General features: G+C 39.9%; 1 protein-coding gene across 1 annotated transcript; it reads left to right on the forward strand.

The window, feature by feature from the left end:
• Positions 1-177: 177 nt before the first annotated feature.
• Positions 178-17,250, forward strand: LOC143862050 (4-coumarate--CoA ligase-like 9). Its single transcript, XM_077373042.1, has 7 exons — positions 178-1,067; positions 1,314-1,568; positions 4,302-4,491; positions 14,772-14,917; positions 16,050-16,117; positions 16,228-16,330; positions 16,963-17,250. The coding sequence occupies exons 1-7, from the start codon at positions 306-308 to the stop codon at positions 17,086-17,088; spliced, it is 1,650 nt and encodes a 549-aa protein (XP_077229157.1). The 5' UTR covers positions 178-305; the 3' UTR covers positions 17,089-17,250.
• Positions 17,251-18,007: the final 757 nt, after the last annotated feature.

The raw sequence follows: 18,007 nt of genomic DNA on the forward strand, positions 1-18,007 counted from the left end.
TATTTTCTTTTTCCCAAACGCTTTTGATAAAATATTTTTCAAAACACTAAAACATGCAAAATACATGATTTTGAAAATCCAAAATCACTAACATTTGGATAACCAAACAGTGTGAGCCCCACTACTAGGCTTGACCTGTCGGCCACCCTATATTTTTCTCCATTTTCAAACACAACAAGAACAACTCACCGACACTCATGTCTCTTCCTCCACAGATTCCTTTCCTTTTACACTCTCTCCCTATTCCTCACAAAAAATCCAAATCCCAAAACATTTCTCCTCCTCAAAAACAACCCTAGACTTTCATGGCAGAACCAAACCCTCCTCCATCCATAGATCCAAAATCCGGCTTCTGCTCCAAAACCAAAACATTCCACAGCCTCCGCCCCTCCATTCCTCTCCCACCCCTAAATCTCCCTCTCTCCTTCTCCTCATACACTTTCTCTCTCCTCCCCTCTCCTCCGCCGGAATCCACCGCCTTCATCGATTCCGCCACCGGAATCCGCCTCTCTTACTCCGAAGTCCTCCACCAAACCCTAACCCTAGCCTCCTCTCTCCAAACCCTAACTGGCCTCTCCAAAGGCGACACCGCCTTCATCCTCGCTCCAACCTCTCTTAAAATCCCAATCCTCTATTTCTCTCTCCTCTCCCTCGGCGTCATCATTTCTCCCGCCAATCCTGCCGGAACTCCGTCGGAAATCTCCCGCCAAATCCAGCTCAGCCGCCCCGTCATCGCGTTCGCCACGTCATCCACCGCCTCCAACCTCCCTCCTCTCCCCAAACCCACTGTCCTTCTTGATTCCCCCGCTTTCGAATCCATGATGACACGTGGCGAGATTGGATCTCGACGGAATACTGGCACCGGTGACGTGAACCAATCGGATCCGGCGGCCGTGCTTTACTCTTCCGGCACGTCCGGGAGAGTGAAAGGGGTGGTCCTTACGCACCGGAATCTTATAGCTTTGATGGCCGGAATCTACGCCATGCGGGAACAACGCCGGACTCCGGCTGTGGTGATGGTGGTGGTGCCCATGTTCCACGTGTTCGGGTTCACGTTTTGCTTGAAGGTGGTGTTGGATATTTTTAAAATGTTTTTACGAGTGATTTTTGAAGGCCCTGTTTATGTCAAGACCAGCCACCTCGTGAATGAAGAGAACAAGCTTTTGTCTCCATTCAAGAAGTGGCAGACCAGCCGCAATTTAAAACCTTGGCCTTACCTACCTCTCATTTCTATTATTCTTTCTGTATTTCTTACTTTGATTATTTATATCACCACCATTTGATCATTCACGATACCAATTTTGCCACAACAGGTGGTGGGAATGGGGGAGACGATGATTTTGGTGGGGCCTAGGTTTGAGATCGGAAGGGCGTTAAAAGCGGTGGAGAAGTTTCGGGTGACGCTTATGGCAGTGGCGCCGCCGGTGGTGGTGGCGATGGTGAGAACGAACGTGGCGCAGCAGTATGATCTCAGCTCGCTGGAAGTGGTGGCGAGCGGTGGTGCGCCGCTCGGGAAGGAGGTCATCCAGAAGTTCGTGGCACGATTCCCTAGCATGCAAATAGTGCAGGTTAGTGATAACATTTTAAAATGAGGGAATTGATATCGGCACCCCTTCCTTAATTGGATAAATTATATGGTCAAAAAATCTGGATATCTCTCCTTTGGTCAAAAAATCTGGCCAATAATTCAATCCTAACATGATTTGCAAGGGACTATCGCAGAAAGGAATTTCACGTCTTGCTGTTGCATGAGAGAGCAGCCACCTCAGATGAATTAAATGAACAAGACAAAATCTGTTGAAAAGTGAGCCTGCGGTTGCTCTCTCCTTCAACAGTCGGCCACGAAATGCCTTTATGGGATGGTCCCTAGTAAGGGTGTCAATTTTGGCTCGGCTCGAAAAAAGCTCGGCTCGAGCTCGGCTCGAATCCTTAACGAGCCGAGCCGGCTCGTTAAGCTTAACGAGCCGAGCCCGAGTTAGGCCAGGCTTGGCTCGGCTCGTTAAGGCTCGTCATGTAAACCTCACCTGCAAAAACGTACTGAGGGTGCTTATGTCACGCCAACATCACTGCAAAAACGTATTCTATCCGGCTGTGAACAATCGGATTAATTTTTTCCCGTAATTGTCATAACTTTTAACATTTTTTAGTATTTTTTTCTTAATTGTCATAACTTACTACATTTTCTTGGTAATTTTTCATTTTAAACTTTATAAATTCAGTTAATTTACTTTTTGGTTTGTAATGATGACTTTTTTTCCTTATTTGCTTTTCTAGCCACCTGTGAGGCTTCGATAAACCCAAGCTCGATAAAGCTCGCGAGCTTGGCCGAGCCTGACCGAGCCGAGCCCGAGCCGAGCCTGGCCAAGCTCGGCTCGTTTACACCCCTAGTCCCTAGCTAGGGGTGGCAATGGTTCGGTTTGACCCCAAACTGAAACGAACCGAAATTTGAATCGGTTTGGTAAACCGGATCGGTTTTGGTTCGGTTTCGGCCAATTCATTGGAAATCGGGGGCAACGGTTTGATTTGACCCCCAAACCGAACCGAACCGAAATTTGAATCGGTTTGGTTCTACCGAAACCGAACCGAAATTGGAATCGGTTTGGTTTTACCAAACCGAAACCGAATTTTCGGTTCGGTTTTGGATCGGTTCGGCCAATTTTGCCACCTCTATTCCTAGAAAACCAAACCGAAACCGAATTTTCGGTTCGGTTTTGGATCGGTTCGGCCAATTTTGCCACCCCTATCTCTAGACCCTGATAATATTATATTTTTATTGTAAAACATGGACTGTAAAAAGCTACATATAATCAACGGTTCACATCGAAGGGACAGGCAATTCACATTAAGCCCTGTTTGGATGGGAAGAATTTCACGGAAATCTTTGGAAAGAAAAAATATTTCTAAAAATTCTTACTTTTTTTCCACACAAAAAATGATAATTGGAACCAACGGGATTCAGATTTTACTTAGATATACATACAATGGGATTGCTAGTATCCATTGCAAAAGGCATTTTGCAGCTTGTTTGTTGCACCAGACCAGTCACCTCATGAATGAAGACAACAGCTTTTGTCTCCATTCACGAACTGGCTGGTCTGAGGTGCGGCAAACCAGCTGCGAAAAGCCTTTTGCGATGGACCTTAGCAAATCCTACATACAATTTATGATAATATCTGTCCAAATCAGTCATAATTCTATCATTTCCCTCTGAATCGTGGAAAGAAAAAAAAATCCAATAAAGCTTTAATGTTTTTCTTGTAATCCGTACACTGCCTTAGGGAAGTGATATATTCGTCGCCCCTTTTTCTTCCCCGGCCACCCCCTCTAGGGTATTTATGACTGCTGTTTTGATGCTACAAGGGGGTTGGTCCAATGGGAAGAGAAGGAATGAATATATCATTTCCATTCACAATTTGGGGGTCAACACCATTTTAAGGTCATAAGAGATCCCGACCAAGGATTCCCCCAAGTTGACTCACTCCCGTTCTGCGTTTTGCCCTGCACAGCAAATAAAAACACCTTTGACTCTCCCAAGTTATAGGATTTTTTGAATAATGATTCCCCCAAGTTAACTCCCTCACGCTCCGCATTTTCCCCTGCACAGTCAATAAAAACACCTTTGACTCTCTAGGTTATAGGATTTTCTTCTTCTGACTCGCATCTGCATTTTAAAACACTGATCGGAACAGCTGTGAAAGGCTAACTTAATGAGCAAAACAAAATTAGCAGTGCCATTATCAAAATATGGTAGTGCAGATATCTTCAAGGAAAGATACAAGCGGATTCTTGAAGGAGAACTTACAAAGTACAGGCTTTAGGTGGAATAGAACTGGCTTCTCGATGAGTTCATTCAGTTTTTTTAATGCCGACCCTGGTCCCAAGACCCTATGCAAATTTATCTACTATTTAGATCCGACTATATAAACGGAGAAGTTAAAATGGATCCACGCAAACGGAACAAACAACTACATGCCACCTAACAGGAGGGGTAGTTTTGTCATTTCCGATAAAAAGGTAAAAACTCAGTGAAAATTACTCCTTACTTGTAAGGGATTTGCTAGCTTCCATAGCAGAAGGCATTCCGCTGATGGGCTGTTGCATGTGAGCAGCCACACAGGCTCACTTTTCAGCAGATTTTGTCTTCATTCACGAGGTTGCTGCTCTTACATGCAACAGCCCATCTGCGAAATGCCTTCTGCCCTAGCAAATCCCTATTTGTAAATAAGAAAATCTAAAGGTATTGTAGTTTCTGCATTACCGTTAAAATATTTTATGCTAATCACTACAAATTTTATCTCTAGGGATACGGAATGACGGAGACGAGTGGAGGAACTTTTCGACTGGCTGGACCGGGGGAAACCCGACATTATGGGTCTTCGGGGCGGCTTATAGCATACTGTGAAGCAAAAATCGTAGATCCCGATACCGGCATTCCTTTACATCCATGCAAGCAAGGCGAGCTGTGGATTAGAGGCCCTACAATCATGAAAGGTAATATCCACTTTCACTATTTATGCATTGGTCATGATGAGCTGCTTATTTGACCGTTGGATCGCGTCAAATCGCACTTTTACGGTTCAGATCGATCTGAGAGTTACTAGGAGTTTGCGCTCCAATCGCGCAAAATGCAAAGTTTGCCACTATCACCCTGGACCATTTGCCAATACTCATTTGTGCTACAAAAGCAAAAGAGAGAAGTGCGAAGTCCCTTCTAAACCCCGCTCCAACTTTTTTACTTTCCAATGTGGGACTATATTAATTGCTGATCCACAAGCACACTTCACCTCTTTATAAAAACACCCTTTACCCAAAATAAAATATTCTTTAATTTTCAAAACCTTTTCAAAAACATTATTTTATTTTGAAATTACTCTAACAAAAACTCGACCAAAATAAAACGGAGTTTATTTGAGTAGGGTCATTGATTGTTCCCTAATCCTCTCCCTCTCTCTCACACAGACACAAAGAAGAGACCTCCTTAAGTCCTTATTATGTTGTAGAGCATAAGGATGTGTTTAGATAATCAGATTAGGGAATGAGAGTCGGAATCCTATTCTTTTCCCCCTAATTCAGGTGTTTGAACTGGTTTAGTTGGGGTAATGGGAAACCCCGGACAGAAATTTTGACGAAATTTCAAGCAGATTTATTACCCCCAGAAGAAGCTCTCTCTCTCTCTACCCAAAAACCCCTCTCCCAAAAATCTCTCTCCTCCCACCCCACCCTGCTGACATCCCCCCCTAGCCTACTGTTGCTCCTACAAAACCCCCTCTTTTTTGTTGTTTTTTCTGCAGGGAAATTATGTTATTGCCTAGGTGGCATTTCGTAGAGGATCTCTCTCCTTTATTTCAGGGATAAAATCTCTCTCTCTCTCTCTGGACGAATCTTCCTTAGGCTCCCTCTCTGTTTCGCAAAAATCTCCATTTCAACGAATCTTCCTCCTCTCCCTCTCCCTCTCATTTGAAGATTCTTCCTCTGCCCCCTCTACGTTTCGCAAAAAAAATCTTCATTTCAATGAATCTTCCTACCCCTCTCTCCATTTTGCGAATCAGAATTGACACCCCTTCCCCAAACACCAGAATCTGAATTATTGTTTCCATTTCCTTTAGCGAAGGAATTAGAATATGATTGGAATTTGATGGCAATACTTCTTGATTCGTGCAATCCAAACACACCTTATTAACATTTCCCTTAGATATTTTAAACATGCAAGTTTCTCTCTATAACTATTAAATATTTCATATTTGATAGATGTAGATTTCTCTACTGATATTTGTAGGGAATCAAACCACCTAGAACTCACCCCTAAAAGCTAGCTGTTAGAGGAGGGTGCTCATTCCCTTATAACCCATCCGCAACCATTTTACATGTCCAATGTGGTACTATTGCTTTTGCGTGGAACCCCAACAATCTCACCCTCCACGCGGAAGCAACGTGGACCATCTAGTCCCTCCATGCGGCGGCAACGTGGAAACCACGAGATAACTACACTGGGGATTCCGAGATCTTCCCCGAGGGACATTCCCGCCCTCGGAGGCAAACCGGGGTTACCACGCCATGAGATTCCCGGGTAGAACTCACCCCTAAAAGCTAGATGCTAGAGGGAGGGTGCCCATTCCCTTATAACCCATCCACATCCATTTTACATGTTCGATGTGGGACTATTGCTTTTGCGTGGAACCCCAACAATATTGAATACCTTACTATTTTTAAGCTATAACTTTATTTTTCATCTTATAAAAGCAATTATTTTTTCTCATGAACAATGTTCGAACATAATGTGTGATGTTTTCTTTTTATATTTAATCTATATTGACACCCGTACGTGCTTCTTATTGATAGCTGTAAGCCCAAGGGTCTACTCTCCTATCTTGTTTTGATGATTCTAAACATAATTGATTGTGTTTTTTGAATACTAATCAATTTGCTTCGAAGTGTTGTGTTTGAGATAGGATTGATCATTGAAGAAACCAACACACAACATGGTCATGCTTGGAGATATCCCATACAAGAGTCAAAGGAGCTAAGTGAAGCTCACCTCATCTCTCAAGCAAGCATACACAAGATGGAAGATCAATTGAAGACCAAGACTAAAGAGAAGTTGAAGATTGCATAGGTATCATTGTACATCCTTTCTCTTTAGATTTCCAAGTCAAGGCAAAGTGTTTTCAACTTGGTTTTCAAAGAACACTTAAGAACTTAAAATGCATTAGTGAATGGTTATGTGGTGGACCAACATGTTGGGACCCTCATAAACATTCCAAAATAACCATAGGAGTTGAGTTCCAAAAGCTAAAAATCAAATTTGCAATAAAAATCAAAAAGTGCGGATTTTTAGGCTTCTCGGAACTCCGAGAATTTTTCTCGGAGCTCCGAGCTCGGAACTCCGAGCTCGGAACTCCGAGAGTTCCCTCGGAACTCCGAGAAAAGGTCCAGTAGCATCTGGACACTTTCTCGGAACTCCGAGAAATGGTCCAGTAGAAATTTTATTTCTTCTGGCCGTTGTCTCGGAACTCCGAGAATATTTCTCGGAACTCCGAGAATGGTTCTCGGAACTCCGAGAACCTCGCGACAGACTAAAAAATAGCCGTTGGGATTCAAATTAATTGTTGGTTTTTGATATGTCCACCCCCAAACGGTCATATTCTTTGGTGTGGTTATATATACAACATGTAGAGAAGTTTTTCACTCTCTCTTGATCTTTGAAAAACATCCTTAAGCATAAAAAACATTTGCAATCCATTTTAGCTTGAGTTTTTGTTTTTTATCCCAAACTTGCCTTTCACTTGTGAATCTTTTGAGTTTGGATATAGTAGTGCTTTCACTTGCAAATCACCATCTTTGAAGAGCAATCAAGGGTCTACAAAGAGCATCAAGCTTTCAAGAAGAAGCCAAGCTATTCTCTTTCAAATCTAGTGTAGGTGGCTAGGGCATTCCCTTTTTAATTCCCTAGAGAGCAACCGCTTAGAACTCGGCGGAGAAGGAGAGTCTTTGTAAAGGTGTAAGGGCATCCTTGTTTAATATCCCTTGGATTTGTAACCGCCTCGGAGCCGGGCATCGTGGAGGTCTCCTATAGTGGAATCCCTCAAGTGCGACCTTGAGTAGAGTGGAGTAGGCCGTTGGTCGAACCACTATATATCGGTGTGTCAATTTCTCACTCTTGCATTTCCATTATTGTTTTGGTTTGGCATTTCACTTTGTTCTTTCAATTATATTTGCACTAACCAAATATTTATTTAAGTGAAGAAAAATTCCAATTAGGGTTTATAGATAATTTTCAAAAGGCCTAATATTGAGTTAAATTCAATTCACCCCCCCTCTTGAGTATTTCAATTGGTATCAGAGCCTCGTCTCTATTTTTTTTGAAAACCCTAACCGGTTTAGAGTAAAGATTCAAAAATGGCAAACTACCCTCAACATCATGAAGGTTATTCAAACACTAGGCCACCCTATTTTGATGGTACAAATTATGGTTTTTGGAAAACTAAAATGAAAATCTTTTTAACTCAAGACTATCAAATGTGGAGAGCAATTAATAATGAATATATCCTACCCACAAGAAATTTAAATGATTGGACCGAAGCCGAACAACAAGCTTCGAATTATAATGCCAAAGCCATGAATTCTCTCATTTGTGCTCTATCTCCCGGAGAATTCAATAGAGTATCAAATTTGAATTCGGCTAAGGAAATTTGGGACACTCTAGAAGTCACCCATGAAGGAACCAATCAAGTTAAAGAATCTAAAATGAACCATATTTTTCGGCAATACGAACTTTTTCAAATGACACCCGATGAAACAATTGCCGACATGTACACTAGATTCACCAACCTTGTAAATGGATTAAGGGGACTTGGAAAACAATTTTCCAATAGAGATTTAGTAACTAAAATTCTTAGGTCCCTACCTTTGTCTTGGGAATCCAAAACCTCCGCAATCACCGAAGCCAAGGACATGAACACTTTGAACCTAGATGAACTTATAGGGTCCTTGATCACACATGAAATGATTTTCAAAACAAAAGCACCCGAAATCGAAACTAAAATCGAAAAAGGAAAAGGAATTGCTTTTGCTTGTAATGTAGGTGAAAGTGAAGATGCAAAGGAAGACATCGAGGATGAAGTAGCTCTCCTAACAAGAAGGATCAAGTTCTTGCAAAGAAACATGGGAGGCATGAGAAATAGAAGGACCAATCCTCCATTCAAGAAGAAAGAAGAAGTGGGTGATGGATCTTCTCAACCCCGATGTTACGGTTGCAAGAAGCTTGGACACATTCGCCCGGATTGTCCACTCAACAATGAACCTACTTCAAACAACCGCTTCAAGAGAAGAGAAGGCAAGAAAGGAATGTCCGCCACATGGGATGAGGAGATTGAAAGCGAAGGCGAACAAAATGATGGGGAAGATTGCCTATTAGCAAGAAATGTGTGCTTCATGGCCTCAACAAACGACAACAATGAGGTAAACACTTTAAATGATGTCATTATCTTACAAGAAGTTTTAGATTCCTTACAAAGTGCAAATGATGAACTTGAAATTCAATTTGATAAAATTGCATCACTTGAAAATTCTCTTGCTAACATGACAAAAGAATTTGGTTGGTTAAAAAGGGATCATGAATTCTTAGATGATGAAAATGAAAAATGCAAAGTAGAGATTCATGAGCTAAATGCTACCATTAAGACTTTGAATGAAAATCGATAAAATCTTTCTATTGAAAATAACAAACTAAAGCATGAAAACGGTAAACTATCTTTTGAATATGATGAACTCAAGAAACTCTTTGAAAAATTTGAAAATAGTTCATTAAAATTGGATAAACTTGTAAATCTTCAAAGAATGTCAAGTGACAAAAGTGGACTTGGACATAGATGGAATACCACAATATCTAACTATAAAAACAAACTTGAAAAGACTTCCTCTAGTAGTACCAAAATTTGCTTTTATTGTGGATTGTTAGGTCATTATAAAGTTGCTTGCTTACATGCTAAACAAGATAAGATCAAATTGAACTCTAAAGTGAAAACAAATGAACATAGCAAAATTAGGAAGATTTGGGTACCTAAGGGATCTCACTTGCCTATTCCTATGTAGGTATGCCTTAAAAGCCACAACAAGAGGAACACATGGTACCTTGATAGTGGATGCTCTAGACACATGACTGGAGACCTCACTCAATTCGCATAACTATCACTCAAGGATGGTGGAGAAGTTACCTTTGGAGATGACAAGAAAGGAAAAGTCAAAGGTGAAGGCACCATAGGTAACTCTACCTCTCCCATACATGATGTACTCTTTGTTGATGGATTGTCCCATAATCTTATTAGCATTAGTCAATTATGTGATAATGGTTTTGAAGTTGTCTTCAATCCCGACAAATGCATTGTTAAAAATAAGATAAATGGAGAAGTAAAATTCATAGGGTCTAGAGACAATAACATTTATACAATTGGACTAGATGATCTTAGACTCCAAAAAGTGACTTGTCTAAATGCCATTAGTGAGGATTCTTGGCTATGGCATAGGAGGTTGGGTCATGCCGGAATGGATCTCATTTCGACCCTCTCCTCAAAAGAAAGTGTTAGAGGATTGCCTAAGTTCAAATTCATCAAGGATCACATTTGTAGAACTTGTCAATTAGGAAAACAATTGAAAAGCTCTTTTGCACCTAAAAATATGATTTCAACTTCCTACCCCTTGGAGCTACTTCATATGGATCTTTTTGGACCAATGAAGACTAGTAGCCTAGGTGGAAAGAGGTATGTGTTTGTAGTTGTTGATGACTACTCACGATTCACATGGGTCATATTTCTAGGACATAAAGATGAAACTTATGAAAACTTCCTAACATTATGCAATCAAATTCAAAATGAAAAAGGTGTTGCCATCTCCCACATTAGAAGTGATCATGGAACGGAATTTGAAAATGTACACTTTGACACTTACTGTAATGAACATGGCATTAAACATAATTTTTCCGCACCTAGAACACCTCAACAAAATGGAGTAGTAGAAAGAAAGAATCGAACTCTCCAAGAAATGGCTAGAACAATGTTGCATGAAAATGATCTCCCTAGATATTTTTGGGCGGAAGCGGTTAGCACCGCTTGCTATATCATAAACAGGGTATACTTAAGGCCAATCTCTAAGAAAACACCTTATGAGCTTTGGAAAAACTTGAAACCAAATATAAGCTATTTTAGAGTGTTTGGATGTAAATGCTTCATTTTGAACATTAGAGATAATTTACATAAATTTGATAAGAAGTCGGATGATGGAATATTCTTAGGGTATTCTTCTCATAGCAAAGCATATAGAGTATTTAATAGGAGAACCCTAGTAGTAGAAGAATCCATGCATGTGACATTTGATGAAAGAGAGCCAACACCTCAAGAAATGCCACATGATGAGGATGAACCCGTTGAACATCTTTTTCCAAAATTGAGTGCTCCTCCTCATGCATCTACTAGTCATACATTACCTAGTGAGGAAGTAGAAAATGAAAATGATGACTCATTGCCTAGGGATAGGAGAACATTGGTAGATCATCCTGAATCCCAAATTTTAGGTGATGCCACATTGCCAGTAAGAACTAGATCATACTATCGTAGTGTGAGCAATAATTTGGCATTCCTATCCGAATTGGAACCAAAATCCATCAAGGAAGCAGAAAAGGATGAATATTGGTTGATGGCCATGCAAGAAGAGTTGAGTCAATTCGAAAGGAACAAGGTATGGAGGCTAGTACCTAGACCTAGTGATCATCCAGTCATTGGCACGAGATGGGTGTATAGAAATAAATTGGATGAAAATGGAATTATCACTAGGAATAAAGCTAGGCTTGTAGCCCAAGGGTACAATCAGGAGGAAGGGATAGATTATGATGAGACATTTGCTCCTGTTGCCCGCATGGAGGCTATTAGGATACTTTTGGCATATGCATCTCATAAAGGATTTAAACTATATCAAATGGATGTCAAAAGTGCCTTCCTGAATGGCTATATCCAAGAGGAAGTGTATGTTGAGCAACCTCCAGGTTTTGAAGACTTCAAACATCCAAATCATGTCTTCAGGCTTGATAAAGCTTTATATGGATTAAAGCAAGCTCCTAGAGCTTGGTATGAGAGGCTTTGCACTTTCTTAGTTGAAAAGGGATTCGAGATGGGAAAAGTGGATAAAACCTTATTTATCAAAAGAGAAAATCATGATATCCTCCTTGTCCAAATCTATGTGGATGATACCATCTGTGGCTCAACTAATCAAAAATTGTGTGATGAATTTGCAACCTTAATGAAAAATGAATTTGAAATGAGCATGATGGGAGAGTTAACCTACTTCTTAGGACTTCAAATTAAACAATACAAAAATGGAATATTTTTAAATCAAGAAAAATATACAAAGGAGTTATTAAAGAAGTATGGCATGGATAGCAGTAAGACATCAAGAATTCCCATGAGTACTACTGCTAAGCTAGAAAAAGATGAATTTGGCAAATCTGTGGATCAGAAACTGTATAGGGGTATGATAGGTAGTTTGCTCTATTTGACAGCCAGCAGACCAGACATTATGTTTACTGTCTGTCTCTGTGCTCGATTTCAATCGGATCCTAAAGAATCTCACCTATCGGCAGTTAAGAAGATCTTCAAGTACTTAAAAGGAACCCAAAGTCTAGGACTGTGGTATGAAAGATCATCTTCCTTCACTCTCATCGGATATTCAGATGCAGACTTTGCTGGATGTAGAGTAGATAGGAAAAGCACTAGTGGGACTTGCCAATTCTTGGGTAAATCACTTGTTTCATGGTTTAGCAAGAAGCAAAATTCAGTAGCTCTGTCCACAACAGAAGCAGAATATGTGGCAGCTGGAGCTTGCTGTGCTCAAGTCCTATGGATGAAAAGCACATTGATGGACTATGCAATCAAAATGGAAAATATTCTCATCCAATGTGACAATACTAGTGCTATAAGCTTAACAAAGAACCCCATACAACACTCAAGAACAAAACACATTGAGATTAGGCACCACTTCATCAGAGATCACTCACAAAAAGGGGATATTTGCTTAAAATATATCAACACTGAAGAACAATTAGCGGATATCTTTACAAAACCCCTTAGTGATGATAGAATTTGCTATATCCGAAGTGCCTTAAACATATGGAGTGCGGATCAAATCAAAGAAATTGCCAAATAAATACTTTGTGCCTTTAACCAGCTTATCTATATAGTATTTATATATATAATCTTTGTTTGGTAGTATCTGCATGAATGAGATGTCAAATTTTTAATCTTAAAAATCACTCAATTGATATTCTTAGCCTTCTTAGTTTTTCTAAGTTGGAGAGGTATCTTCACTTTAATTAAAATACCTAACATCTTGACATATGTCAACATCTCGATCATGAACAGGTATATGTGCATTACTTGGTTATATAATTTTATACCATAAGCATTGATTCAGGGGGAGTTATCCACTCCTATTTTTTTTTACACCCTTTCTGTCGATGACAAAAGGGGGAGAAGTTTGAAATTGATTATCTATTCAATTGACTATATGCACCACTTGCTTATAACTTGTATCATTTATATGTGTGCATATATTGAGGGGGAGTTCTAGTATTCACTTGCCTACTATGTCACTCCACACACACCTCATAATCAATTTTGTTTGTCATCATCAAAAAGGGGGAGATTGTAAGCCCAAGGGTCTACTCTCCTATCTTGTTTTGATGATTCTAAACATAATTGATTGTGTTTTTTGAATACTAATCAATTTGCTTCGAAGTGTTGTGTTTGAGATAGGATTGATCATTGAAGAAACCAACACACAACATGGTCATGCTTGGAGATATCCCATACAAGAGTCAAAGGAGCTAAGTGAAGCTCACCTCATCTCTCAAGCAAGCATACACAAGATGGAAGATCAATTGAAGACCAAGACTAAAGAGAAGTTGAAGATTGCATAGGTATCATTGTACATCCTTTCTCTTTAGATTTCCAAGTCAAGGCAAAGTGTTTTCAACTTGGTTTTCAAAGAACACTTAAGAACTTAAAATGCATTAGTGAATGGTTATGTGGTGGACCAACATGTTGGGACCCTCATAAACATTCCAAAATAACCATAGGAGTTGAGTTCCAAAAGCTAAAAATCAAATTTGCAATAAAAATCAAAAAGTGCGGATTTTTAGGCTTCTCGGAACTCCGAGAATTTTTCTCGGAGCTCCGAGCTCGGAACTCCGAGAGTTCCCTCGGAACTCCGAGAAAAGGTCCAGTAGCATCTGGACACTTTCTCGGAACTCCGAGACAATTTCTCGGAACTCCGAGAAATGGTCCAGTAGAAATTTTATTTCTTCTGGCCGTTGTCTCGGAACTCCGAGAATATTTCTCGGAACTCCGAGAATGGTTCTCGGAACTCCGAGAACCTCGCGACAGACTAAAAAATAGCCGTTGGGATTCAAATTAATTGTTGGTTTTTGATATGTCCACCCCCAAACGGTCATATTCTTTGGTGTGATTATATATACAACATGTAGAGAAGTTTTTCACTCTCTCTTGATCTTTGAAAAACATCCTTAAGCATCAAAAACATTTGCAATCCATTTTAGCTTGAGTTTTTGTTTTTTATCCCAAACTTGCCTTTCACTTGTGAATCTTTTGAGTTTGGATATAGTAGTGCTTTCACTTGCAAATCACCATCTTTGAAGAGCAATCAAGGGTCTACAAAGAGCATCAAGCTTTCAAGAAGAAGCCAAGCTATTCTCTTTCAAATCTAGTGTAGGTGGCTAGGGCATTCCCTTTTTAATTCCCTAGAGAGCAACCGCTTAGAACTCGGCGGAGAAGGAGAGTCTTTGTAAAGGTGTAAGGGCATCCTTGTTTAATATCCCTTGGATTTGTAACCGCCTCGGAGCCGGGCATCGTGGAGGTCTCCTATAGTGGAATCCCTCAAGTGCGACCTTGAGTAGAGTGGAGTAGGCCGTTGGCCGAACCACTATATATCGGTGTGTCAATTTCTCACTCTTGCATTTCCATTATTGTTTTGGTTTGGCATTTCACTTTGTTCTTTCAATTATATTTGCACTAACCAAATATTTATTTAAGTGAAGAAAAATTCCAATTAGGGTTTATAGATAATTTTCAAAAGGCCTAATATTGAGTTAAATTCAATTCACCCCCCCTCTTGAGTATTTCAATAGCTAATAAGAATAAATGGAATACATATTACAATGTAATTATATTTACTGTGATTATATTGCTTTGGATACCATTTTAGTGTAGGCTACATTGGAGATGAAGTGGCAACTGCAGAGACATTGGATTCTGATGGATGGTTGAGATCTGGTGATCTCTGTTATATTGACGGTGATGGATTCATCTTCATCGTCGATAGGTTAAAGGAATTGATAAAATACAATGGATACCAGGTAATTACTGCACTTATTTATCTTCTTAAACCCTAAAAGAGTTTGTAAGGTGGTTCTCTTAGCGGGAAATGATAACATTGATATTGGAATCTTCATCTAGCACTGTGGTCCCACCTTTGATTGATCTGATCCATCCATTTGATAAGCCTTAATTGTTTTGGATCTTCTATGGTCAAAAAATCATGTAATCCTTAACGTCCAATAATGATTACCTTTTTTCGTTGAATCTGAACCGTTTGCATATATGTAGTTAGTAACCCGTAATCACTGACAAAAGACACAAATTATTGATGTTTTATCTCATGATTTATGTAATTTTTTTCACCATAGGAGATCCAAAGCGATTAAGGCCGATCAAATGTACGGATCAGATATATCAAAGGTGGGACCCACTATGCCGTATCCCAAGAAAAAGCGCTGACAAAAACTGTGCGGGCCATTTCATCATGTTCTACAAGATCAACTGTCTTGATTGGCTCATGGGACCCAAAAATTGCCTATTATCTTGGGGGAAATGATAAATGCTCCCCTTATCATCAGTTGAGACTCCCAGCTGCATCGTACGTGGCAATCAAGTCACTTCATACCTTCAGATGTGAAGTACATCAGTACCTTTTCAGTCATAGATACACTGTAGCTGGGTGTCCCTAGTAATGAAAAGAGGCGCATTTCTCATTTCCCTATCTAGGGATGCAACTTGGCTGGGTTTAGTTGGGTTGAGGCCAACGCTATCCCAACCCAAGGTCCCAACACCTCAACCCTAATTTGAACCTTTCGTCTCGGAGGGTCACTGAATCTTAGATACTGTCGGGTTCGGGTGGGGTTGGGCTGCTCAAGGCCTAAACCCTAACCTATCCCGAAATTAAACTCGGTTGGCTTTTCCCAACCCAAGGAAATGCCAACCAAATCCGAGCCGAAACCGGGATTCATCAGTCTGGTTCGGGTTGAACCCAGTCCGAGTTGCAGACCTACTATTCTCATTCATGCTCTTCTTAACGCTCCGTTCCTTTCGACGTAAAAATGGACAAAATTTATGTCCATTTTTACGTCGAAAGGAACGGAGCTTAAAATATTTTTCCTTATGGTTACTCTCTCTCTCTCTCTCTCTAGTTTAATTGTTACATGTAATCAGGTGCCACCTGCAGAATTGGAGCAATTGCTTCAGACCCACCCAGAAATAGTCGAAGCTGCCGTGGTTCCGTAAGTTGGAATTAGATTTTGGGCAGTTTCTGTGATGATAACTCACCCCCTCTGTTTACTATTACCACTCCTTTTAATTGGTAATGAGACATTAAAAATGGCAATGGCAGGTACCCTGACGAAGAAGCAGGGCAAGTGCCCATGGCCTTTGTTGTGAGACAACCCAAAAGCACCCTCGACCAATCACAAGTCATGGCTTTCGTTGCTAAACAGGCACTTCTATCTCTTCTCTATACTTTTTATTCTCATAAGTCAAAATGCAAAACATAAGTCCATATAGAGGAATGCTTCAGTGGACCCCACGCCATCAAAACATGGTGTAAAATAATGGGCCCACACATGCTATGCATGGTGTGTAAAATAATCATAGAAAATAATATTCCTTAAATTTCAGCTCTAGTAGATTTGCAATTTTCCTCAAATTTTTTTTTAGGGATAATTACATTTACACCCCCTCTAGTTTCCACTTCCACCCCTATAGTTTAAAACGTGACAAATACACCCCTGTAGTTTCAATTTGTTTAAGGTTTGCCCCCTCAGCTGAAGGTTCGTCCATAGATTGAAGGGTTAGGATGATCCGATGGAGCTGATTTTTTGGGCACACTCTATCTATGTCAGGACCCATCAAATGAACGCTTTGGATCATCCAAACAATGTGGGCACACATTATTTGGATGATTTTTTGGTAGTGTTTGGATTCGGGTATGGGCCCACATTATTTGGAGTGCGGATATTAAAGGAAAATTGTGTAGATTGAGAAGATATGGGTCCTGATTCCTAGCTGGTTTGTAAGATATTTTTGTATTGAGGCTTAATAGATATTGTTCTCACTCAATGTGGTGTAGGTTGCACCGTACAAGAAAATACGAAGAGTATCATTTGTGAATTCCATACCCAAGAACCCTGCTGGTAAAATCTTGAGGAAGGATTTAATAAAGCTTGCACTATCAAGCTCTCCCTCTAGGTTATAATCTTATGTCTTGTTTTTTTTCTTCTTCGCAAAAGTCTAAATACTTCCATTGTTGCACATTAATAAGGTTGTCCTTGTAATATGGGTACCTCAATTTAAACTTAATTTTGTATAATCATGTGTGGTTTGAAGTATTTATCAAACACTTGGTTTATTTCAGATAGCATAGTTCACAAAGCAAGCTTCTTTTAATCTTGGAGCCATTCCATTGACCTCACCTTGATAGGGTGATCTTAACCATAGAATTTGCTCTCATTCTATGGTTTAAATCATATCTTTGGGGGATTTACTAGGAAATTTCATGAAAAGCCATTTCTCGTCTCACTTTTGCATGATCTCAACAGCCACACAGGCTCAGTTTTTAGCAGATTTTGTCTTATTAATTCAATTCATCTGTGGTGGCTGTTCTCTCTTGCAAGAGTGAGCTGCAAAATGTCTTTTCGCAAAATTACCTAGCAAATCCCAACTTTTGCTGTCATTTATCAGATTTGAAATCCCCAAGCAATCATATTAATGTGATTGAATCCACCTGAATGTTACCCTTTTATCACTAAACATTATCATAACCTAAGTAATTGTGGTTATTCTTCAAGTCAATCAGTATGATGTCATTATAGAGCCAAATACTTAATTCATTAACTAATCCTTAATCCAAGCATTAATATCAAATCATCTTGATGTGATTAAGAGCACTTAAAGGTTTCACTTAATAGCTGAACATCATCATGACTTGAGAAATTGTGGCTACTCATATGTCAGTCCGAAATTTTCTTCACGCCCTGTTCGTTTTAGATTTTGACAACCGATTGTGAGTCCAACACTGATATTAGATCCAATAATCGGTTTTGGACTCACAATCGGTTGCCAAAATCTAAAAGGAAAAGGCCATAGAATGGGCCAGGCCTAATAATGGTCAGAAA

The sequence above is a fragment of the Tasmannia lanceolata genome, unplaced genomic scaffold (assembly GCF_043159265.1).
Source record: "Tasmannia lanceolata isolate RefF3 unplaced genomic scaffold, GAP_Taslan_0.1 ptg000037l, whole genome shotgun sequence".
NCBI lineage: Eukaryota > Viridiplantae > Streptophyta > Magnoliopsida > Canellales > Winteraceae > Tasmannia > Tasmannia lanceolata.